General features: G+C 38.2%; 1 protein-coding gene across 4 annotated transcripts; it reads left to right on the top strand.

Moving 5' to 3' along the window:
• The first annotated feature begins 448 nt into the window (after positions 1-448).
• On the top strand, positions 449-26,217 carry LOC135414113 (desmocollin-2-like). 4 transcript variants are annotated; one of them, XM_064654453.1, is made up of 17 exons: positions 449-805; positions 3,289-3,373; positions 5,940-6,142; positions 6,618-6,743; positions 7,946-8,101; positions 8,979-9,123; positions 10,292-10,458; positions 12,673-12,807; positions 14,178-14,363; positions 15,743-16,002; positions 16,213-16,355; positions 17,506-17,721; positions 17,954-18,187; positions 20,896-21,017; positions 22,057-22,293; positions 22,936-22,981; positions 23,067-23,150. In XM_064654453.1, the coding sequence occupies exons 1-16, from the start codon at positions 767-769 to the stop codon at positions 22,969-22,971; spliced, it is 2,490 nt and encodes an 829-aa protein (XP_064510523.1). In that variant the 5' UTR covers positions 449-766; the 3' UTR covers positions 22,972-22,981; positions 23,067-23,150. The 4 variants fall into 4 exon arrangements, with proteins under 4 accessions (XP_064510523.1, XP_064510535.1, XP_064510506.1 ...); XM_064654465.1 differs by having other exon boundaries at positions 6,624-6,743; XM_064654436.1 differs by lacking the exon at positions 22,936-22,981 and having other exon boundaries at positions 450-805; positions 23,067-26,217.

Consider the following 26,217-nt stretch of genomic DNA (forward strand, 5'->3'; position numbering starts at 1 on the left):
CGCTTGTTATTGTTACTTCGGGCTTGATTCACCTGAGCCACTCCGAAACCCAGGAGGCATAGGTGAGGACCCGCGGCTCTCAATCGGACCAGCACAACCGTGCCGAGAAGAAGAAATTCCGCTGAAAAGCCGAAACTTTGCTCGCAGTCACCACCCGGCAGTGTCCGCGACATGGCGGCCGCAGGCTGGAGCCGTCCCAGCGGGACGGGACCCGCCCGCGCGGAACCTACGCCCCGCGGGGCGCGGCCTGGCAGGGAAGGGAAAGGAAAGCAGAAGGGAAGAGAGAAGAGAAGGGAGAAGGGAGGGGCGGGTGCCGCGCCCAGGAGCGGCACGCTGGGGCGGGGGGCAGAGCTTCCCCGGGCGCGGCCCCGCTCCGCTGTGCGCGCAGCCAGCGCCGCGGCGGGGCGGGGTGGCGTGGGGAGGAGAGGGGAAGGGAGGGGAGGGGAGGGGAGAGACAGCGCCTGGCCGCGGAGGTGGGCGGCGGGCGGGCGGGGTGTCCCAGAGCCGAGCCCGGGACGGGCATTACCCAAAAGGCGGAAAAAAAAAAACCGAAGGAGTAATTAAAGTCGCCGCTGCCGCGCGCGGTCCCACCCTCCCCACCGGCCGGCTCCTCTGGCAGACGGGAGGGGACAGCAGAGACGGGCTGCCGCGGAGACACGCCGCCACCTCCGCCTCCACCTCCTCCGGCTCTTCGCACTCGCTCCCTCGCCCGCCGTAGCAACACCGACGGCGGTGGATCCCCCTTTCCCGCGCAGCCCCGCGCACCATGGCCCCCGCAGCCCCCCGCCTCGTCCTCGGCCTCCTGGTGAGTGAGGGAGAGGAGGTAATGGGTGGGTGGGAGGGCGCCGCGGGGAGCGCAGGGCTCCGGCCGCTCACTCACCTGGCCGCGCCGCCGCGCCTTCCCTCCGCGCTGTGACTGCTCCACTGCGGGTGTGCAGCGCCAGGACAGACTTCTGAGCTGGTGGTCTCTGCTGGGCTCTTTATTCCAAACCAGCTTTCCCCTCGGCGCGGTCCTTGCCGGGGTCGCGGAGCAGCGCGGGGGCTGTGCGGCCCCGGGGCGCACCTCGGGGGTCTTCGGCGCAGGGAGGAAACCGGCGGGTTGCGGCGTTCGCTTTGGGACAGGTCGGGTCGGGTCGGGTCGGGTGGCTTTTGGACCGTGAGGTTACGCGATGGGCACACGCTCGGGTCGCTGCGGCTGGTTATTCATAGAGAAAAATTAAACCGCGGTTGGTGTTATTTAGATGTCCCCCCTCTGCCTCTCCCCACCCGGTTGTCCTTTTTCCGTGGGAAGGATTGTGCCACAGTGGGGAGCGTGTTGAGCTCCTCGGGAAGAGTTAGCTGTGCATCGAACAATTTCAGCGATTTCCTTTACCTTCAGTTTATTGTATTTGTGCATAATTACCGGCTCCGGAAAGGCCATTGCCGGGGAAAGCCGGGGAGTTCTCTCGCTCATTTTCTTTTTTTTTCTTTTTAACCTACAGTGGATGAATAAAAGTGATTTTTCTTTTGTTTCTTACTCCCTTTCCTCCCTATCATCATTCTATTTGCAAAAAGCAGGCAGGTGATCATTTGAGCCTGTGAAGGAAAAATACTTGGTAGTGGTGAAGCACTGAATTTATTAGTTTTATGTTAATTACGTATGTATATTTTAATGAAAGTGTTACTATTCCAGACACTATGCATGCCTGCCTTTGCAAGGATATTAATAGCAAAACCCGAAGAAATGCAAGCAACTTTACTCATATATTTAATTAAAAAAAAAAAAATTCTCCTGTTAAGCAGAAAAAAAACACCCAAAGAAAAAAAATCCTGAGGTGTCTTCTTTGTGTAAAGGACATCACAGCTTCTTTTTACCTGATGTTTCCTTACGTCTTTATGTCCGTGAATAACTACCACTTACTTTTGTTTAACTTATTGTTCTTAGTGCTGACATCAGACTGAGCTTGGCATTACTATTTCAAAATTAGATGTCATTGATTCTTAAAATATTTTAGAACAGTGTAATAAGATATGATTTCAATAACTTAAAAATTCACGTAGTGTCGCTCACGAGAGAGTGTTTTATTAAGTGCCTATTACTAAGGACAGTGCCTACTAATACCTAAGCAGAAATGTTTATTTGTATATACACATATTTTTATATCTGCATATGTACATATCTATAAGGAACTGTATGAAGAGCTCTTATGGTGCAGACACAGCATATATTGTTTTTAGCTGATTTGAGTTTTTCTAAAGATTCCTAATGTCTTAAAGTGTTTAAAGTATTTTATTTATTTAATTTATTTAAAACATTTATTCAAATGTTTTCTTAATAAGCATCACAATTAATTTTCAGAATTTCAATTAGCTATTTACTTCTTTATGCCTTTAATCCCAAAGGAATGTGCAAAATAAAAATTGTTTTCCTTTTTTGCTAGACTTTCATCCTGAAAGAATAAATGCACAAAAAAGGGTGGATAGGTGTATTTACATTCCTCTATTTCTTTGTTTAATTGACTATGTGATTTTTGGATTACAATTTTAAACATAGGGATAGAAACTAGGCAAAATATTCACACATATGATCTGAGATCAGGACTCACTTGCTCTGTGCTGAGGAAAACGTTTGTACCTCTGTGTGATTCTTTTTAGAAAAAGGTCTGGTTATCTACTACTCATTTGAATTTTGAGGAGGACCCCATTTTGTAACTGGTTATATGGGAGTGGACTGCTGTAATACTTGACGTTTTATGTCATATCTAATTGCTGAAGCTAGATTTAATTAGTTTGTTGAGAATGTACTTTGAAGATGCAAAGTGATATGTAAGTGCAAGTGTCGTCATGTGGTTTTAATAAGACGCTTGTCCCTTTAATGTTCAGCATCACTAGAGTTCTACCAAACTGAGTGTTGATGGATTAAACCTTAATACTTAGAGACCTTGGATCTAAATTGGCCAAGAATACTGTTGGAGGGAGTGCATGGGGAAGCTGTATTTTATCTTTCCTCTACTAAAGGTGAAATTTTCTAGTTAAAAGAAACTCTTGGTGTTAATGTTGGTGCTGCAGTGATTTTAGAAAAAAACCTGAACACAAACCATGGACAAATCCAGGAGCAGTAGTCAGACCTTGTTTCCAGTTTGAAACTTTATATGCTATGCTGCACAGTACCCAATTTTTTTAGCAAGGAGTGCTTTCTGTGCTGTTTGACTTGCTTGTCTTAACAAAGTCAACTTTAGTGTCTAGTTATTATTCAAAATATCACATAATTATATGGGTTTTTTCCTGATTTCTTAATTTGTTTTCTAGGTACTGAGTTTGTGCTGTGAAGCTTGCAAGAAAGTAATTTTTCATGTTCCTTCTGAACTAGAGGCTGACACATTAGTTGGCAGAGGTGAGAAACTGTGAGATGCCCATCTTAACAACACAACATTGCACCTTTGCTGGAGATGCTATGAACAGTGGAGGAGACTTTTTTAATGGAATGAATGGATGACTGGACAGCCAGTTAAACAGCTGGATCAGCCTTTTTATGAAGGATACGCCCTGTGTTTGTTACGGATTTGAACACTGGCTCTGTGCATCCACTTGACTTTTGCATAAACAGCTATTGTTAGGTTACAGTATTTATCCTAAAACTAGAATGCCAGAGTTTAATGTTTTCAAAATGTGGAGTCTAAGGCTTAGTATTCAAATAAGTGAATTTCAAGGTGCACCCCTCACCCACAGTCATATGAAGAAGTCATTTGGACAATGGAAAAGATAAAAAAAGAAGACAAAACCCACATAACCAGGCACCAAGAAGCTGTTGCTCTGTGAAACGTGGATGTGACTGCTCAGCAGTGCTGGAGCATTCAGGGCATACAAGGGGATGTGTTGCAGAGGTGTCCTGCATCGTATCTGACTGGAGAATGCTCCTGTCTGACTGGTCGGTCTGTCTTGATTTAGAGCAGTGTACAGGTGACTGAGGGGATAGGAGAGACCAGAAAACACCCCACTCTTTTTTTTTTTTTTTCAGACCAGTCTTTGAAAGGCAGCTTTAAAAGGTGTGGCATAGGAACTGCTACAGGGTTCTGTTGTGCCTGAGACTGAGTTTGAGGATTCAGAGGTGCCCTTTATGAGTCCTACCACAACAGAGGAATATGCTGCAACTCTGCAATCTTAATCCACATTCCTAAAGAAGGATAATATATAAATAATAAGTGGATTGGTAGTTCATCACAATGCAAGTGCTCAGAAAATCTAGCTGTATAGTGGAAATTCATTGACCTTATTTTTAAATTTTTAAATGAAGAAGCTTGCTATAGCTGTGTGAATTCTCATAGACTTCAACATTTCTCTGTGTAAATAAACTTGGATTTATATAAAAATAAAACTTCATGTTATTGCACTGCTTTGAAATAAATTGCATAGCATTCAACTTAAACTTTTTTTTTCACCCAAACATTTAACAAAACCATTATAACTCAAATGACATTACTTAAACATTTATTGAGAAGTATTTTCCATTTATACAAGGACTATATCTTGACAGTGAAATCAATCAGGATTTTCCTGATTGTTGTAAGATTTTTTTAATACTTTTAACTTAGATCAGAGGCTTTAAAAAAAAATGCCACAAAGCTATAGCTAACTGAACGTAGTGTTGACTCATATAACCATCAGAAACAAAATCTTCAGTCTGGTATTTTTGAAAATGCAGTGATGTAATATGCAGCAGTATGAAACACATTTAAGTAAGGCAGTGCTATTTTCAATACTGCATTTTCACTGTATAGGTGAAAAAGGACAGGAGTCACTGCTATAGTACCATAGAAAGTGTAGCAAATATTTACTTAAACAGATAAAGGTCAAACTTAAGAGAAAGAAGAAATCATATAATATTTAAAATTATACTTCATATCTGTCCTTGCAGTTTTGAAAGAGAAATGGAATATAGTTTATTGAAAATATCATCTGCATATATGGGATGAAATTCTGAATCTACTTTGGGAATTTTGCAATCAGCCTTGATAGAGTAGTGTCCCACTCACTATGATAACATTGAAGAAGTATTGAAAAGTTCTGATTTGGAGAACATGACACTGAGATCTCTTGTACTCAGCAAGTTTCATTTGTCTGGAGTTTGGTCTCTGGCTTCCATCTTTTTCAAGGTGCCAAATCATTCTTGCTTAGTGCTGTGGTCCTATTGCAATTCATTGGAAGTATCCTGATTTTTCTCCAGCTGTAATGCTGAAGTACTTGCTGGTAAACCAAGTTTATTGCAGCGTGTAAGAATTTATTTTAGCCACAAGTGATAGCAAATGCAGTGAAAAATATCTTGGAAGTATGCTAAAATTACCTGGTACTTTCTATAAACCTGGGATTCTATCACATACATATTAAAAATTTGCTAATAGTTTGTTCTAGAGTTAGTCTTTATCTCTCCCATCTGTCTGCCTCATAATTTAAAGGCCTTTGTCCTCCCAAGACTATTAAATCACACAGTACCAGTCAGTGCTTTCCTCCTGAGGGCGAAACTTCCAAGATGTAACGTCTCCATTGGGTATTTGCATTAATTAATCGTCTTCACTGATATTGTAGGGCATGGAGCACAAGGCAACTGTAATAGCTACTGATCAATAATGGACATGTCTACAATGTTTTTTGCATTTAAATGTATTAATTCATCTCCAATGCTTCAGTACTTTTACCAATGTAATAGTGTTTTGTTGAGAGATATAACGCACCGATGTTTTTTAGGAGCCACTTGTGAACACAAGGGTGGAAATTAATGTAAACTGGGTCAAATCTGAGTGCATACATGGGTTCTAGAATCTGTATTTGTGGTGCTTAAATACTGAATGAACGAATACTTAAAGACTCTTTCAGTAAATGTAATTTTTACTTGGGGCACGTTTTGTTGTTTTATGAGGATGTTATTTTTTTTGTGTTTGAGTTATTGTCCATTTTTCTTGTAGTTGATTTGAAAGAATGCCTTCAGTCTGCAGAGTTTATCAGTACCACTGATGGGAACTTCAAGATTCTAGAGGATGGTTCTGTGTACACAACATCTGCTCTTTCTTTGTCTGCTGAGAAAAAAACTTTTACCATATTACTTAAAGACATTCAAGAACAAGTTGAAAAGAAAATACATGTTAGCTTAGTGGAAGAAGAAAAGAAGGTGAGCTTCTGATTTCAAGATACCTTACTTATTTGAAATTCTGTTTCACAGAGTACAGCTTCATGCTGGGTAACTGTAGTTGACTTTTGGAATTCAAATAATAGGGCAAAATACTGGTACAGAGTGTAATTTTATTTAGCAGATGTTGATTACTGGGTTTCTTAAGTCAGCAGATTGCTTTTCTCAAAGGGGAGATACTAGCAAGTAGCTTAATCAGGAATGTCAAGAATCTTAAAAGCCATGTTTGAGGAATTAAAGCAGATTTTATTCATGCAAAGTATTACAGCAAATGAAAAAACTTGGAATACTATCATAGGTATAATCAGAAATTAAGACCTTGGAAAAAAAAAAGGATCAGTAGGAGGACTGCAACAGGGGTGGGGGAAGATGGAGACACAAGAAGACGGCAGTTAAACAAAAATATACATGGTTAAGAATAAATGGATATATTCTTATCTGTCTTTTTATCTCCTAGACCCAGACACAGAAGACCAGGCATGCTAGAGATACAGTTCTCAAGCGAACCAAAAGAAGGTGGGGCCCTATTCCATCCGTTATGATAGAGAACTCACTGGGACCTTTTCCTCTACAAATTCAGCAGGTACATTTTATACAACCCCCAATTTTATGTCCCAAGCTAGTTTTTTATGTGACTTTGATGATGAAGAAGAAAATGAGCTGTCTTGTGTTCCCTACTGATGTTCCTGCTATTACTCCTCTGTTTTGTTCTGTCCTGTTCATTGTATATCTCATGGTCTTGTAGCTGAGATAACTTGTGATCATAGTTGTTGGAGCGAACTGGAATTGTGCAAGAGTTGAGAAAAAGGAGAGCAGCATATTATCAAAGAGAGCTCTTTTGTCCGGGAAATCAGTGAAGTGTATAATTACAAAAAAAAACACCAACAAACAACCCTCCACTAAACGTTGCCCAGAAAGAGGTTTTGTAAACACAGACTGGGGTAAATTTTACCTGCATGTCTTCATCCTTTCTGGAGCTTGAGGTGTATGCCTTCAGCCTTGAAGACTGAATATGGCCTGTGTTACTCGGAACAGTACTTACTGGAAGAAAACAAGTAGGCGTGAAAGAGAAATGAAAGAACTGAAGTTATCATAGATCTATCTAGCCTTCTCTAGATTACAGAGTGGCTGGGAGCAGATGTGTAGACAAGTGTAATAACAGAGTCTGTGCAGAGCAATCATTCTTCTAATCTTCCCTTCCTAACTTCTGGCATCCAGTAGGTAAGGAAAGTATTTTTGTAGAAGAGTATTTATAAATAGATAACTAATGTTACCTCCTTAGTGCTTGTAATGAGATGCAGAGAAGCTGTCTGAATTGGCATATGTCTGGACTATACTCTAGGTCGTCTTCCTTCCTCCTCTCCTTTCTCTGCTTCCTCCACTTTTTCTTCTCGAGTTGCAAACCAGCTCATTCTCAATGAATGCAATAAAAATAAAATCTCTTGATCAGGACAAGGATGTGCCTCGTATATGCAGTATTCTAGAGAGATTAGATTTCAAATTTTTTTTTTTTTTCATAGTCATTTCTTTAATTGTTTGATAATTCGAAACATTTATGAGTTTTATGAATTAACTCCCCTTCTCATGTACACATTATAAAAGAAGGCAGTTACATGGCAAACTGTTCTATTCTGTGAAATTTAAGCTGCTACGGAAGTAAATCAAGTTTGGGTTTTTTTTTTTTTTTAAGAATTCCTGTTTGTGCTAAACGTGATAATGAAAAGGGGGAAATGTATTAAAATGATCCTGCTGTTTTTCCTTGGGCTTAAAAACATCTTCTTATAGGTCCAGTCAGACACAGCTCAGAACTACACAATTTATTATTCTGCAAGTGGACCAGGAATTGATCAAGATCCGAAGGGTTTATTTTACATAGAAAGAGAAACTGGAAATATCTTTGCTACTCGTGCAGTAGACCGGGAACAATATCCAAGCTTTCAGGTACAGGCCTAAGTTGTGTAAATATGATTACTTTTTTTTTTTCTTTCTGTCATACATTTATTTGATAGCTGGGTTACAGGGGAAACTAGCAGCAGACAAGATATGGAATCAGCTCTTTGTTCTGAGTAATATCCTTGGTGTTGAAGAGATGAAATCAGTGACCAAAATAGCTGGTCATCTAGACTTTGAGAACAGTTTTGCTTTTCACTGCTTAGACTAATTACAGCATATAGGTAGTGGGCTATTTGGTTTACATCACTTTTAGGAAGCGTTTTTAAGGGGAGGTTGAAAAGGTCTACAAAACTCAAAATAATTATAAACACTAGACAGCTGTGGTTTTTTGAGTCTCTCTCAAGCTTCTCAGTTCTGATATTTTGTTAACAAGGTACACTGCTCTCTCTACTGGCTGAGAAGTGTAAGAAGGCAATTAGTAGAAACCCCTTCTAGTTAGGTAATTTCGCTGCATTTTATTGGATTATGTTATAATGGGCAAATTGCTGTCATTCTTGGTTTTGCTTTAAATAGCAATATTTGTGTATAAATTCTGGTAACGCTGAGATTGCCTCATAAACACCCGGAAAAAAATGTGTTCAAGAGATTTGGAAAAAATCTTTGATAGAGTTGGGGGGATGTCAGGAAGAAAGTGATTCAAATATTTGTAGTGTGAGGAATGGAAAGGGGGAAGATTAGAAGCATTTAAAGGTTTTGTGTTGCTGTCGCTCTAAGATACCTGTCACTTTCCCTTCCATGTGTCTGAAGAGCCTGGTCTTGAAAAGGGTATGCTGTTCACATTGTATTTTATTTTATTGGCTCTTTCACTGAAGTAAAAGTGTAATAATACTGCCTGTTGCTTAAGCACTGAATTTACATCCTCCAGATCATTTGCTTTGCAACCACTCCAGATGGTTATTCACCAGAAGTACCACTTGTGCATACAATCAGGATAGAAGATGATAATGATAATGCTCCATATTTTACACAAGATCTGTTTGAGTTTTGTGTCCCTGAAAATTCCAAGCCTGGTAAGAATTGTTTTAAATCTGTGAACACACCACTACTCAACCTTTTAATGAATTTCAGTGAGATTTCCTGAGGAGTATTTTGTTACAGCAGAGACTGAATTTGCAAAGAGCAGCTCAAGATTTCTTAATTATTAGAAATTCCAAAATGTCATCTCCATCATAGTGAAAAATATTGTTAAAAGAAATTTTTAAAAACTGAGATGATTCAGTGTTCTGAAATAGTGTAAGAATTTCAGAACATTATTATTTTTATTTTATACAAAAAATCTGTTTCCCTGAAAAGTTTTTAGAAGTTTCCTAAATAACTAAAAAGGCAGTATTCTGAGGTGTAAAATGCCTTTGGTTAAGCTCACAGCGTTTTTCCAAGCTAATGAACTAAGGTGAGACTTTTCCTGGGAGAGGTGGAGAAAGTCTTGCTTCTGCCCATAGCTGTAAAAGACTGGGATTTGCCTGTTACTGGCTTCATGTGTCTGTGTAACAGGCAACAAAAGCAGGGAGAAGAAAGGTGGACCCCAGACAATAAGGAATGTGAAAGCCATGGTTTGCCATTCCTCGCCCATCTGCTAGGGTAGGGCTGTAGGGTGGGAAAAGTCTAACTTGCTTCACAAAAAAGGAAACTAAGTGTCTTCCCCGTCACCCCAAAAAACCACTTGCATTTCGTACTCTGAGCTGCTTTACTTCTTACTGTGTGAGTTACTGATTTAAAGTGAAGTTCCAAAACCAGCGGGGCTGTGGGGAGGAGGTATAGCAGTGTTTGTGTGATGCGGTAGTGCAATTTGAATCAGGTCAGAAAGCTCTGAACCTCCTCGTCCATCCCCCGGCAACGCCTTTTCAACTGTTTTAGAGATGCTCAATTAGAAGTCACTGTCAAAAACACTAACTGAAATGTAAACTTTCAGTGTTTCTTTGGATTGTTCTTTCCGACAGCTGCAATAATCACAGCTTTGTCTAAAAAGGCAAAAAAGTACCCGGAGGGTTAAATTAGATAATTTTACACTAATACTGTTTTTTTACTGCTATTTACTGTGTTTTAAATATTATTTTATTTTATAGCTAAATGACCAAGTAGCTATTTTCAGGTGTTTAAAACAGAAATACCTGTTCAAATAGGTTTTTTTATTATATGCAGATTTTTCTGGAACTAAAAATTCCTGTATTGCGTTTACAGGTGTTGTTGTTGGACAAGTGACTGCAGAGGACAGAGATGAGCCTTATACTCTGCATACTACATTGAAATACCGCATTGTGTCACAAAATCCACCAATTACTCCAGCATTTTCTTTACATGGTGACACTGGTGTCATTTCTGTATTGCTGCCGCAGCTGGACAGAGAGGTGATCTTTCCTGAAGCCTCTTTAATGTCTTATCTAGTGCACAGAGATAGCTTCTTAACCCCTCTCTGCTCTGCCCTTGTGAGACCCCACCTGGAGTACTGCATCCAGCTCTGGAGTCCTCAGCACAGGAAGGACATGGACCTGTTAGAGCAGGTCCAGAGGAGGGCCATGGAGATGACTGGAGAGCTGGAGCAGCTCTTCTAAGAAGACAGGCCTGGGGAAGAGAAAACTCTGGGGAGATGTCATTGCAGCCTTTTATCACTTAAAGGGGAGCTTATGAGAAAGGAAAGTGACTTTTTGGATGGGCAGACAGTGATGGGACAAGGGGAAATGGTTTTAAACTAAAAGAGGAGAAATTTAGGTTAGAGGTTAGGAAGAAATTCTTTACTCAGAAGGTAGAGAGGCACTGGAACAGGTTGCCCAGAGAGGTTGTGGATGCCCCATCCCTGGAGGTGTTCAAGGCCAGGTTTTACAGTGCCCTGAGCAAACTGATCTAGTGAGTGGAATCTCATGGTATGGGCAGATTGGAACTAGATGATCTCTATGGTCCTTTCCAACCCAAGCCTTTCTATGGTTCTGTGAATTGCTTGCATGAGAATCACCGTATACAGCTTCTGTTACCCACTTTTGTTACCCTCTCTAAGGAGCTTCTGAAGCTTTTCAGAGACCTGTAATTAGTCCAGAGAGTTTCTGCACAGATCTACCGTATTCTATCTAACCTTGGCAGGGGACTTCCCATGGCTCTGCTGTTTGACCTATGGATTTTTGCTCTTTCTGTGTCCATGAATCCTGTAAGCCACTCTTTCCTCCTAATTAAGTTCCATTTACTGTGCCTCTTGCTTCCTTACAGAGATGAACCAGTTTCTCTGGAAGTAGTCACTTATCCTATATTCGACAGAAATATCTCCAGTATTTGATACCTAAACAATAATATAACATTTCCTAAAATTAGGGTGCCAGCCATTTATTCTTATCAACTAGCTTTTGAGCAAATAAGATACAGGATTTTTTTTTTTAATAGAATGTCACGTGAGAGATTTTTTACACTAGAAAAAACTGACAGGCGCGTGTAATTCAAAATAATATTTCTTGCATAAGACAGTCATTCTAGAAAAGAACATTGCTACAGGCACATCTTTTCTGAAGATAAAAAGAGTTACTTTATGATATATTTATGTTGTTTTGTTTCATGGCTAAAAATCCACATAAACAGCATGTTGCAAAATTTGCACTTGCAGGTACAGTGCTCAATTTTTTTAACAAGAGAAAAATGCAGTGATCAGAAGCATCACTGTGTCTACTAAAGAAGCTGTCACAGTGACTACTTGAGGGAAGGAAGGGAGGATTGAAAAATTAGTCCACTCCATATCTTTTAAAGATAAACTTATGAAATTGAACAGGAGATTTCTTTCCTGCACCAGAGAAAATGAATGGTGCTTCCAGGCGTTCAGAACTGGAGTTACTGTCTTGATTTACAAACTCCCTCATTTTGTGCCTCATCTATCTTACTGTGTTGTGTCCTGTCCCCTGCTCTTCTGCCTGCACCATTTCCCCTCCCCGTCCTCTTTTCTGTGGTTGTTCAGGTACTAGTAAGGCTAAAAAAAGCTTTCTGCTGTTGACTCGTTGACTCAAGTCAGTGATTTAAGTGAGCTGCTTATCAGAGAGCCCCTTGGAACTGATAAGGACACTGACTCCTTCAATGCCAGACCTTGCCAAATGGCAGACATTGCCTTATCATGTATAACCCAAACAGAGGCTCGATTGCAGCACTGTTTTTTGTTCATCCTTAGTGAAACAAGGATGAACACTGAAACGCATTACCTCCTGGCAACCTAAGGGAATACTCTGTTGCTTCAAAGGAAAGACATAAACAGCAGGTGAAGGTGCCTCATCTGTATTTTCCAAAACTTCAGGTTTTGGAAAATAATGCAGACATTGTGAGAAGCTTTATTTGATACAGGATATATCCTGCATGTTGCCCACAGATACTGAACTCAGTGCTGCTTAGCCACCGAAAAGTATTTTGCTGCTTTTCTTTTTGGAACTATATGGTAGAAAGCCCCGAAGCTAATTGCCTCATTTTGTTGGGGAGTGCTGAATTAAGAGCAGAGTTGTGGAGCAGGGGTGAAATATTTAGTTCTACTGTTGTATGTAACTATGCGATTAAAAAAGTGAGCATGTCAAACTTCTGTATGCTTTTATTTTTCTTTTCAGCTTGTTCCCAGTTACACTTTGTTAGTTGAAGTGAGAGATATGGCAGGTCAACCTTTTGGTTTGTGCACTACAGGAACAGTGGTTGTAAAAATCGAAGATACAAATGACAATGCACCATCCTTTAAACAGATACAAGTAAGTGCATAAATGAATTGTCAGTATAATGATTAAAAAAAAAAAAAGGACTATTTTCATCCCCTTTCTAATTTCCTGATGGACTGTCCTTCAGATGAAGCCTAATGCCCTAAGACAGTTAATGCCAATATAGATGTTTCAGAATCCCCTGTTGGTTGTCGTACTGTTTGGTAATTAGACCTATTGGTATATGAGTTGTTTTGAGTCATTTACCTCATGCATATTGGGAGAAAGCAGATGTGACTCTTTCATTCACTTCTCCCGCAGTGCATGGTTTTAGAAATCCCATAATTTAACCATTTTTTTGTGGGGGAAAAACAGATTCACTCCTAAGCATTGTCATGACTCAATTACCATTTGACCAGCTTTTGGCTACTTCTGTGTTGCAAATGAAAACGCACTTGTCAGTGAAGTAGATGCAAGGATTTTCACTGAGATTCCTGTGATTTTCCAACATATTTTTTTCTTCTACAGAAGTATTTAAGTCACTTCTTGTTCACTAATAGCTGTAACTCAGCCTTATGGCTTTGCTTATTCCTGCCATCTGTATGATTCAGGACAGAGAGTATGTCTCAAAAACCATGTACATAGCTCAAATACCACAGGAGATTTTGTAATATGAAATTTATGAAAAATAATTCATTATTCCTGAGGAATACATGTACTTTACCTTTTGCCTTCACTACTGTAGAATATCATCAGTAATATTAATTGACATTTTTTCTCTTATTTGCTCTTCTTGACCTCATAGAGAATAACAAAGCTCTTTAAAAAGATAAAAATAAGAAAAGCCCTTTTATCCTTTGCCATCTAAGTAGAGAAGATGTATTTCATCCTTCTTGGCTTTTCTTCAAGTTCTTGTGGTTAGTTTGGATATATATATGTGTGTGTTTGTGTGTGTGTGTGTATATATATGTATGTATATATGTGTATATATATATGTGTGTGTATATATATATGTGTATATATATATATTTTTTTTTAATTTGCCCAATGCTCTTTCTAATTCTCAGCTTGATCATGTTGTATGTAAACTAGAATCTATAGCTTGTGTAAGTGAGGGGAACTGTGCTAATTTACCTTTCCTGGAAGAAGAATTCTAGAATTAATTATGTCAATGACAGTTTGAGTGTTTGAAGAAGCTGAGATTTCAACTGTGCTAGCAGGAAAGGGTTACTGTTTGACCTAGGGTGTAAGGGAGGAGTGGGGAAGATACGATAATGCATGAAAAGAAAACAAATCATTACAGCACTTTGGTAAATTGACCCCTTGGGTTTAAGTAGTGTTATTTGAATATGGTGTTCTTCAGTCCTCCATCATGGAACAGTATTCTCTGATTTAAATTATTATTTTTTTTTTGATATTCCAAGTATGAAACGCGAGTGGAGGAAAACAGAGTGAGTGTAGAAATACTGAGGGTCTCTGTTGTTGATCTTGATGAACCTGGTTCGCCTGGCTCAGGAGCAGTGTATGAAATTATAAGAGGAAATGACGATCAGGCCTTTGAAATTACAACAGACAAAAACACAAACGAAGGAATACTATGTGTTGTCAAGGTAAGTAAAAGCTAGAGGGAAAATTTGTGTTTCTTCAGGTTTTACTTTTAATAACATAGGAATCATTTTTATTCAAAGAATATCTGTAACTGTAAGGTTTATCAGACTTCTGAGCTGAACACTCTTCTAGAGCAGATTACACACATCGATTGAGGCTTGTGTATGGTACATAACCCGCAAAGTTCACCTTCCAGACTACTCCTCAATTTTGTGTGCTCAGAATCCAAGGAATTTCCTCTAGTTTGTCATTTCAGAAGAGCTTGGTGCTTTTGCCTTGTTCTACAGTTGTTATTTAGACTTAGGGGTGTAATTTGAGGAATGCTTCGTGGCTGTTTTTTTTAACAGAGACAGGAGAGTGGCAAAGGAGGGGAAGGTTGAGCACCTTCTCCAGTCTTGTTCTCTCTTGGAGTTGAATTAAACTTATTATGTCAGCATAAAACTCTCCAGATTTTATTTTGCAGTGTAGTGACTTCTGGTTTGCTTTTCTGGGGTGTGAGAGAGTACACATACGCTATTTTGTGTATTAGTTTAGTTACTTGTTATACCCAGCACTTTACAGATGTGAGGTAAAAGATCCATGGCATCTGTGCTCCAGCACATCCCTTTGCCTTTTCATGCCTCTTTTTCATCATCTGTTAAAACTGCTGTAAGAGGTAACTTCTCAGGAGCAGAGAATATTAATGTTAAAACTTGAGATGATGCCAGTAATATTTTTTTTAGTTATTTATTATGGTTTTTTTTTACCAGTAATCATTAGAACTTTTTCTTAAGCTCTGTCCCTGGTATATGAAGACAGTTGAAATTTCTTATCTTTATTGTAATGCTGTAGTAGAGTAGAGAGTATTGTGACTTCAGGATAAAATTAGCTCTATTAAAAGCATATGATGACCTTGGAGAAAAATGGTAGGTCTGAAGAATAAATGGTAGCTACTTACTGTCAACCCTATAGATTCAGATGTATTTGTAGGTTCTGGAAAGAAGTGTGATAGACTAGTGGGGGAAAGGAAATGTATGTAAGCTAAAATAATGGCCAACTAGATATGGAAGAGGAAAATACCCCACCACATCTAATTGTTTTCGCAGTTCTACTAGTAATTCAGTAACAGAATATTCATATAAAATTTGGCAGGGGTGCTGCTTGTCATATTAGGGGTATTTCCTCAGGCTCTTTTCTTTGACTAACTTAGAACTTAACATTTTTTTCAAAAAATCATCTCCCTTTACTGTGTCTCAAAATGGATGTTCAAGAAGGATAGCTGGTTTCTTTTGTAAATAAGTGTGGTACGGTTTTATCTATTTAATAATTCAGCAGTGAAAGCAATACCAAGTTTTGTATTTGTTTGAAGGAAAAAAAAAACAACACCCCACCTTTGTTACAGGGACTGGACTATGAAAGTGCCAAGCAAAGGGTCCTTGTCATTGGAGTCAACAATGAGGCACCCTATCTGCTGGCACCACATTCACAACAACTTTCCCAGAGCACCTGCTCTGTTACAGTGCACGTCCTGGATGTGGATGAGGGACCAGTGTTTAAACCGTGTCTGTTGCGCTTAGATGTTAAAGAATGTGAAGATATTGGGACGGCTATTGGGAGATATGTAGCAGAAGATCCAGAAACTGGAAATAGTGAAGGCATAAGGTATGAAACAACTTTACCTAGTAGTTTTTTTGGAGTACAGCATGAGTGGGATGCAGGAAAGGGGAAAAAGTTGTTGGTGCTGTATATAGGTGTGTGCACCCGCACACCTGTGAGAGTGTATATGAATACATGTATCTAAATATTTATGTCTGTACATATGCGTGTGTATGTATGTTTGGGATCTTTAACAAGACAAATTATTCTTGACAGGTACCGGATACCACCTGGACAATGTAATTGGATCAACATAGATGAGAGATCGGGTGAAGTCAGAACTGTTAAAGTCTTGGACCGAGACATAGGAGAAATGAGACGAGGCCAATGCAATATCACAGTCCTTGCAATAGACAGAAGTGAGTACTAAATGTTGTTGACATTCTTTGTGGTCTGTAGCAGATGTTTATGAGCAAATTTAGTGTGGGGACAACTGTAGTGGTTCTGACTAATGGCCCGCCTAGTCCATTGTTTTGTCTTTGGGATAGCTCCATCAAATGCTTAGGGAATATTACACAGCAGAGAAAGCCTTTAGAAAATCAGGGCAAATTCTCAGTGTTTTGGAAAGTTATCTGTCCCCATTTAAAATCCTCTAGTAATTTTAAATTGAGAGATTTTCCTGTGGATTGTATTCTTCTATTCCTCGACTGTTGTTTTTTAAGTGATAGCACCTGGCAGCTGTGAACTTGTCAACAGGGAAAGTTGAGAAAGAATTTTTAGCTGCAATGTCAACAATTTCTTTTCAAAAAGTTATGTCCCAGTTTGCATATTAAATATAAATAATATGAATTTAAATTGTTTAGAATTTCTGTTGTTTATAAAGATGATATATGAATCTGCAATCAATTGTTTCTAGAGAAAGGATTAAAAAGTAGTCTTGATGTAATTTCACTGGAATGCATATACATGCATTGACCATTTGTGTATTGAAAAAAATGTAATTAGGAGGAAGAGCTCATTCAATTCTTGCACGCAGATTTTGGTGGCAATGCCACTGATGAACTCTGGTACTGCATGGTGACTTAGAGGGTAGAGGACAGAAAGAAGCCCCACTGTTTCTTAAAGTGTTTGTATTCCCAGAAGAGGTGAGAGCAATGAAAGTGTAATTTATTTTCTCCTTCCAGAAGTTAAAAGGCTGGAGATCTTCACTTTTTGCTTTTTACTCTGATTGCCTTAGTGTCATTTACTCCTGGTTTATGGGCTCTTCCGCCTCTATTCCTCTTGTTAGAACGCCGTGTATTCCCACAGAGATACACATGGTCAACAAAATACATTGTCTGCACATGCAGAATATGGAGATTTGGGAGCTGTTGATTTATCTGCATCCAGCCAAGCAAAGAGAAGCAGCCAAGAGAGAGCCCTCTCTCTGGCTAAATCAGCAGTTGCTTTCCACCTTAATTCTAAACTTCGATATTACAGTTGATGATATTTTATTGTGAAAGTTTGGAATAGAAATTAATATGCAAATGTTAGAATTAAGTACTGAAACTAGTTATTTTTGTCTCACAGATGGTAAAACAGGCACTGGAACAATTCAGGTTTGCATCGTGCCTGGGAACAAGAATTTCCCACGAATCGCTCAAACAGACTATATAATGTGCAGAGACAGAGAACCAATCTGCCTTACTGCACAGGATGATGATGAGGCTCCTTACAGCACACCCTTTGTGTATCGCATAACTGACCGTAACTTGGCTTCCATGTGGAAGATAAATGCACAAAACGGTACGTTAAGACTTGTTCTCCTCATTTAGCTGTAGGTTAAAAGGTGCTGGAAGTATAAATCCTTCCATGATGTAGTTTTTTTGTCACCACATTTAATCTAGCTTTAAACTAATGCGGATCTGGTAGCAGTATAGCTGCAACAGAAGGGAAGATTGTGGTTACGGTCATATTTGTGACAACTGAGTTGCAGGTATTGTTGACACGAGATCTGCTTTTGTCATTTTTTTTACAGATAATTGTGCATATCTTTCACCAAAGGGTGATATTCCGTTTGGAATTTATGATATTCCTGTAAGTGTGATGGATAACGGAGGAAAGGTAGGAGAGTCCACTGTAAGAGTTAACTTCTGTGATTGTGTTACCCCAACCGAATGCGATGGCAGGAGCCGTCAGCTTTCTGGTGGAAATGTTACTCTTGGTCTCTGGGCCATCCTTGCAATGATCTTAGGATCGCTGTTATTGCTGCGTAAGTACACTTTTTTTTTTAAACACAAAATGCAAACCACTTAATTTTTAAAATCAGCTTAGAGAAACTGATTCAAATTTAATTAAAACATTTTTTATTTTGACAATTGTATAGCTCTCATCACTGATTTAATGTACCTGCTCTATTTGTGTCAGTATCACAGGCTTCTTGCTCTCATCTTGTGCTGTAGTTACTCTGTGGCTTTTTGTTTATTCATTTAAGTATATTTTGTGTAAGATGTTATGTATGTTCATCCTATTGAGGCCAAAAAACCTGCATTCAGCACCTGAACCAAAAGAGGATGGTATTATAGTGCTTATCAGGTCAAGCAAAGTTTGTGAGTTCTAGAAACATATGTTTCTAGAAATGCTGAAATTAATTTCCTTGAGCATTTTGTGATCTTTCTTGTGTTGTGAATTTAAACATGGAGTATCTGAGACATTGGATTTCACAAAGGATTTTGCAAGAACCCGTATTATCATAGAATCATAGAATATGCTGAGTTGGAAGGGACCCATCAGGATCATTGAGGCCCTGTATAGGACACCCCAAGAATTCCCATATTCCTGAGAGTGTAGTTCCAAATGCTTCTTGTACTCAAAACAGGCTTGGTGTTGTGACCACTTCCCTGAGAAGCCTGTTCCAGTGCTCAACCACCCTTTGAGTGAAAAACATTTTCCTGATATCCAGCCTAAACTTCCCCTGATTCAGCTTCATGCGGTTTTCTCAAGTCCTGTCACTGGTCATGAGATTGAAGAGATCTTTACCTGCCCCTCCAATCCCCTCACAAGGAAGTTGTAGACTGGGATGAGGTCTCCCCTTAGTCTCCTCTTCTCCAAGCTGAACAGACCAAATGACCTCAGTCTCTCCTCATACGGCTTCCCCTCAAGGCTGTCTTTGTTGCCCTCTTAGTTGCTTAGTTGCTACTCTTTAGTAGCTTTGTATCTTTTTTACATTGTGGTGCCCCAAACTGCACACAATATTCAAGGTGAGGCTGCACCAGTGCAGAGCAGAGCAGGACAGTCCCCTCCCTTGACTGGCTGATGATGCTGTGCCTGCTGCCCCCCAGGACAGGGTTGGCCCTCCTGGCTGCCAGGGCACTGCTGACTCATATTTAACTTGCCATCGACCAGGACCCCCAGATCACTTTCCATGGCGCTGCTTTCCAGCCTCTCATTGCCTAGTCTGTATGAACATGCGGGGTTGCCCCATCCCACATGCAGAAATGTTGAAGGACAGGTTGAATACTTCCAAAGCAGACTAAAACCTTAAGTATATGTTGTGCTACTGGAGTTGCCCAAAACCTAAAAGATTCTGAGAAGGGTAATATTGCTGTTAACCAGTGAGGTAGTGACAGTGATATGCAAAAACAAAACCAGATAATTTTTTATTTTACCAGAATCAGATATAACATCCTTTAAAATCACAGAGGACATGTTACAGTAACTAGTATTTCAGAGTTTGCATTTGTTTGTTTTTTTTTTCTTACCTCTTTCTTCTTTGTGCTTTTCTGGTAGTAATTAAACTGTCCTGCTCCTGTTGAATCTCAGCAAGCTGTTCTTACTCAGATAGATAGAAGACTGGGACCTGGACATGTTGTGAAAGCTAGATAGATCAATGTTTTATCTCAACAGGGCAGGTACCCAAATTTGTGATATAGCCCGAAGGTAGAATTTTCAGATGTGGGAACTCTCAGTAGAGGAACTGTGTGAAATGTCAGCTACCTTTCTGTCATTGCCTCTTGACTGCATCCCTTTTAAATGGATCCTTTATTTTGTTGGCTAGGTTTTACCCTGTGTATCCTGTACTCAGTGCTGTCATGGATGTCTTCTTCCCATCTGTCAGCATCAGGAAGCAAACTGCCAGAATCACTGGTGCAGATCTTGCTGACAGCTGATGCTACAGAAGCTAAATTAGCTTGAAAGTGGCTCTTGGCCAGTTTTCACAGAAATTTTTGTTTTCAGACATCAGATTGCTCAGTGGGCAGTTAGGCAGAACTGTTCTGTTCCTTTGGGCTTCTTTATTTTTAAGCTAACAATTTGAAAAGTGAAGAAAAAAGAATGGTTCTCTGCATGAAAGGTGTTAGTTGTACATGATTCTTTTATGCAAAGTCATTTCTGGGTGAGTCTTCATGACAACAAAAAGTAGTATTATAGGAGGAATAAAATGAATGCAAGGAATTAAATAAGATTGTTCTGTAACATAATGCTGGAGGCCCTCCAGGGTTCTGCTGACCTTTTGTGTGAAACAGAAATTTCTGGTATGGAGACCTTTAGCTTGCATATTAGTTCCTTATGATATAATTTGGCATCTGCATATTCACAGATGAAAAATGTCTCATGTACAACCTTATTGTAGGCATAAGACATGATTTTTCACCTGGATTTGGTCTAAAGTTTTTGTTCCTGTGAAATTGTGAAGTCACAATGCTTTCATAAAGGATACTTGCGTTTCTTTTGGGAAACCAAGATGTGTTTTAGAAGAACGAAATAGTTCAACAAGGCAGTGAAAACTCCATATACTTTTTGAAAAAAATGTGTATGTATACAGCTTTGTATATGGGCATTTTTGGAAATTAATTATTTTTTAAATAATTAATTATTTTTTAAATAATTAATTCTTTGATGCTTAGGCATTTAAAATTCACTACGCAATGTAAATAGATACCATAATGAGGTAAAGTTTATAGTATTATTTCCTTTCCATAGTAATCCTGATCACAATTTGTGGCTGCTGTGGCCGTGGAGTAATGCACAGACAGGTGACTGATGATTGTGCCAATCACAATTTAATCATTTCAAACACAGAAGCTCCAGGCGAAGAAGTGATGGTAAGTTGTCTGTTTGCTTCAATGTGGAAGCTTGTAATTAAGATGTCCGAAGCATTGCAATTTAAGAACAGGACCATATGCAAGTGACTGCTTAAAGGAATTAAGCAGTCCATGCAGGGATCATTAAATGCGCGTTGTCGTTTAACAAGAATTTGAAAATTCTTACTTTAGGCAGACTTGGTAGTACTATACATTTAAACATACCTTGTAGTTGTTAGCCTAACTTAAATTCTTCCAGATTTTAAGTGTTTGGTTGGAAGTTTCAGGTGAACCTTTTCACTACTTCAGTCACTTTCCACTATGAGATTAGATGGAAATTTGCTGTTTTGCTTACGTTGAATACTGTTTATGGCAAAACATTATTGTTTTTCCTTGGAGAAGGATTTTCAAATTTAGAAGGTAGCTGTTGTAAATTGCAGGTACAATTTCTGACCTTCCCCTGAAAAATGACCCCAAATACAGTTGATTTCATGAACTGTCCATGTTCATGAAATTTTTTTCTTACTTTTTGGCATTTTAGTCTGCCAATGAACATTGTTCGGTCAAGGACTGTGTTCATAGACAAGAACTTAACTCTTCAGACTCTTCCTCTTTTCTGTTGTTCCCCACTTCCTGACATTGTCCTCCCTAAGAAAAGGAGATGAGTTTAAAAACAGTAGTTTATTTCATGTTGAAACCCAAGAAACCCTAAGAGTGACAAGTGTCAAATTTCCTGTTGCCTATGAAGCATAATGTAGTGCCATTATAAGCTAGTATATGGATTGTAACACATTTAACTGGGATTAAAACTCAGTTATTGGATCTCATATCATATTTAAATGCAGATTTTCCCTCTTCCCCCTTGTCATTGTATCCTTTCCAAAGATGATTTACTGACCTAAGGATAGACTTTTATTCAAAATATCACAGTGCAGAGATGGAGACTTCTTAATTTTCAGTTTTGACTGGTTTTGATTGCTGTTTTGTCTTTTGAATTGAAAAAAAGGAGGAAAATGTATCCCCACTATTGCCTTTTTTTTTTTTTTTTTTGTTTGTTTAGGATCACAATATAATTCCTCTACAAAATACATGTGATCAAGGAGGGTATGGAGTGAAAACAGGAGATCAGCAAACATTTGAAGTGGTAAAAGGAAGAGGGCATACCTTGGAATCAGTCAAGGGAGCTGGACACCAGACTTTGGGATCAGTTAAAGAAGGAGGAGGACAGACTATGATGGACACATGTAGATACTCCTACTCAGAATGGCATAATTTCACACATCCTCGTTTAGGCGAAGTAAGTAGTCTGAAACTGATTTATTTTTTGAAGTGTAGGTTATGGTCAATATATACAGACTTTTCAAGGAAGAGATGTAATTGTTCTAGAAAGGTGGCTTTCTGGTTTTGGTTTCATTTAATTTTTCCTCTCCTTTGCTCATCTGCATCCCCTTTGGAATACCACCCTTTCAAGAAGTCATCCTTGACATATTTCAGACATTACTGTAAAATACTTTCTTTTCTTGGCTTAAACTATAGGCAGTGTGCTATTCTTCATTTTGAATATTTAATAATTTAGAATAATTACTGAAGCTTTTGTGAGTTTTTCTGGGAATGTGTTTGCTTTTATTCTAACTGCTTGCTTTATACTAATTTAAACTTCATGCTTACCTTAGCAATGGAGCAGGAATGAATGTACAGCATTAGAAATGCAGTCATTCCATGCCTTGGAGATCAAAAAACTCTTCACTACTTGCCTAACTAGTTATGTGTAAATCAGTCGTTTAATTTTGAGTTGATTTTAGTGGCTTGACAGGTTATTTAAACAGGTTCTTCCTCTTTTATTGTACATACATGACTAGTAGAAATGATTTCTTTATTAAATACTTATATTTTGTAGTCTTAATGATATAGACCAATCATGTGCATTTTTTGTATGTAGGAATCCATTAGAGGACACACTCTGATTAAAAATTAATCAATGAAAGGTAAATCAAAAAGAAATTATTTTTATGCAATATGTTTAGGATAACAATTTAAGAAAATAATAAGATATGTTCTCTTCCTATCCAGAAGGTGCACCTATGCAGACAGGATGAAGAACAGAAGCATTCTGAAGATTATCTCCTTTCATATAACTATGAAGGAAAAGGATCCTTGGCTGGCTCTGTAGGCTGCTGCAGTGATCAGCATGAGGAGGAGGCACTTGACTTCTTAGATCAGTTGGAACCCAAGTTTAGGACATTAGCAGAAACATGCATAAAAAGATAAATGTGCCTTTCACAGTGCTGAAAAAAACCTGTAAATAAGTGGCTGTCGTACTTTTGTGATATTAGGTATTTTTGAATTGACGGGGGAAGAGGTTTATAAAAATTTATACAGACTGGTGAGAGTGTAAGTAACTCTTGCTTTAAATTTACATTTTCTTATACTGGACACATTCCATCAAAATAAGAGACTCAAAATATTTTGTCTTTAGGTTAATATAGTAATGCTAGTTCCTACTTAGATTACATTTTGCATTCTTTGTGATTACTTAAAATGCAAAACTTGGTGTTCTTTTAATTAATTGTTCAGCTTCAAAGTTTTACTATATTTGGCTTTGGAGAAGGAAAGCTTTTTAACTCACTGTTTCTTTGTTTTCTTTTAATTTTATAGAAATGAAACAAGAACTTTGTTGGTGGATATCAAATTCCTTGTTAATTTTTAACTTATATGAACTGAGATACAAAATATTTTTTCATTTTGGACATAAGAATACTCATGAATATATTAGAAAACTTTACATTTTGGTTGAAAATTAAATATATATATATTGTATATATGTAAAATAATATTCAAAAATATATTTTTCTCCTAATGGGTTACCACCCATCAAACTTGCTATCCTAAGGGATTTATGGCATCACCACATAGGGTATCAGCATTGTATGCAAGTATGTATTTTTCTTTTAGAGAAATAAAAGATTAAAAAAAAAATCACAAAATAGAGGTAACTATCATATTTCAAATGAACGCAAGACAAATCTCATGTTTACTTTACCTAAGTTTGTACCTCAGTTTCTTGTGAGTTTTGACATAGTATCATTGCAGAAAAATGATGACCATTGCTGAGAGTTTTGTCCAGTGTAGCTACGACTACCTTTCCATTTGCCCTGTTATGGACTTCATTAACTGTTTCTTTTTGTAAGTAGAACTTGACAGAAGATGCAGCTCAAATGGATTGAGCATATTGTCCATTAATAATGTGTTTTAGAATATCCTTTTATTGAGATGCAAAATTACACTGGGATAAACTGTCTGTTTTGAGTGTAATATGTGGTAGTTGTAGAGGTGAGCATTTACAAACATCTTTGGCAGAAATCATCTGAATCCCATCTCTTATTTTACTAGATTAAGCATACATGTACACTATATATACATATATATATACACACACAGGCACACACACAAAAGTCTGAAGTACCTTTGGCAGATGACAGTAGTGAGACCTGAATGCTGTCATAAGCAGCAGGTGGAATTTCACCTCTGCTTCCCAGATTTTAAATGTTTCTTTTTTTTTTTTTTTAATATTTGCACTCCTGGTTAAGTAATTTGTCCTCTGAACTCTGGGAATTCTCTTGTGCCTTAAAAGAACATCTCAGTGCCTATGAGAAACTTGTGCAATTACTTATTTCTGTTGCTCTAATTCTGCTTTTAGGATTTGCTCTGTAAACATATGCCTTAGGGATATTTTTAAATATTTACTATAGCTAATGATCTGTAAAAGGAATAATTACTAACAGCCAAGAGTCAGGATGCTCTAAATCTCAGTTGCTGCTGACTTACAGTGGTTGCAGTTCATTCCACACAAATTATGGTCAGTGAAAACCCATAATAGTATAAAAACTTACCAGTGTTATAAAATAGTACTTTCAAAACCTTATGTTTCACACTGTAAATGGGCTTCAGTGTATTTCTGGTAAGAACTGGCTGGGGTTAAGAACTTCGTAGACCAATGCTCAATGTATTTTAGTGCATCATTTGAAAGTGGTAATGAATTCATTCTGAACTGGGTACACTGCCAGTGACAAGAGTGACAGTCATCAGCAGCAAAATACTAGATGAAAACCATAGTGTTATGAACTTACTTTATTAGTGCTAACACTACTCTTCTGAACACTGCTCTTCTTTATCACTAACATAAACAATTTTTTCTGTACGTGGACAGTCAGATCTGTGACTGATGTAAGTCAAGATTGCTCTGCTGATGCCAGTGAAGCTATGCTGACTTTATGCCAGGTGAAGATCTGTCCCCTGGTGATTATCTTGCTGCTTTATGTCCTGCACCTTTATGTTTAGTTATTGGCTATACACTTTTTAAGGTAATATTAATGTCTCCCCCTTCCTCTCTTAATGTTTGCTGGTGTTTTTGTTTGTTTGTTTTTTTTAAATTATATAAAAATCCTATGGTTCGGAAGGACCTAGGATAAATAACAGACTGCACTCTTTTGAAAATTACTTGGAGGGTGGTGTAGAGGAGCCTCTGGGAGTACGGTTTCTTTCCTCGTGAAATATAATAGTAATACTGTGCTGAAAGAACAGACCAAATTTTTATGAGCTGAAATTGAATTGGCATTGGCTGTTTTAAGTGGATGGTTGCTAACTTACCACCCTAGAATTAAAATAATAAATTATTTAAATCAGAGTAATGTTTTTCTAATCTAATTTGCCTTAAAAATGTTTTTATTCTTTTTTACATTTCAACAAACATAGATAATTAGTTACTTTAATTTTTGTCCATTTTTAAACAAAGTAGAAATCTGAAATCACTTCTACTTGTTTGGCTCTTTGAAAAATTAAAGTTCTGAATTGAACCAGCTATTTCTGTAAAACGAAGAGTAGAAATGAGATGCTTTAAAAAATGAATTGTAAAATGTTATTTTCATTGTATCTTCTAAATATGTGAATGGGAACTTTGTATAAAGCATTAAAGTTTACAGATACCAAGTACCAGATAACATTTGTGCAAAGCTTACAAATGGAATATGTTAAAATGTATAATTCACTTGTTGTTACTGTCTTGAACCGCCTTAAAAATTGTGATTTCTTCTCTTCAACTAGGTAATTTGCAAACTACCTAGCAGTGTCAAAATTATCTTAACATCATATTTTTAGGTATATTTTGTACAACAGTGAGTAATAAATTTTTTTCAAAATAAAAGGATCTTCTACAAAAACTGTT

The sequence above is a fragment of the Pseudopipra pipra genome, chromosome 1 (assembly GCF_036250125.1).
Source record: "Pseudopipra pipra isolate bDixPip1 chromosome 1, bDixPip1.hap1, whole genome shotgun sequence".
In the NCBI taxonomy this organism is placed as follows: domain Eukaryota; kingdom Metazoa; phylum Chordata; class Aves; order Passeriformes; family Pipridae; genus Pseudopipra; species Pseudopipra pipra.

Coding starts and splice junctions, on each gene's coding strand:
- LOC135414113 (XM_064654436.1), top strand. CDS start 767: ATGGCCCCCGCAGCCCCCCGCCTCGTCCTCGGCCTCCTG. Junction 806..3,288: donor GCCTCGTCCTCGGCCTCCTG/GTGAGTGAGGGA, acceptor TTTGTTTTCTAG/GTACTGAGTTTGTGCTGTGA. Junction 3,374..5,939: donor TGACACATTAGTTGGCAGAG/GTGAGAAACTGT, acceptor TTTTTCTTGTAG/TTGATTTGAAAGAATGCCTT.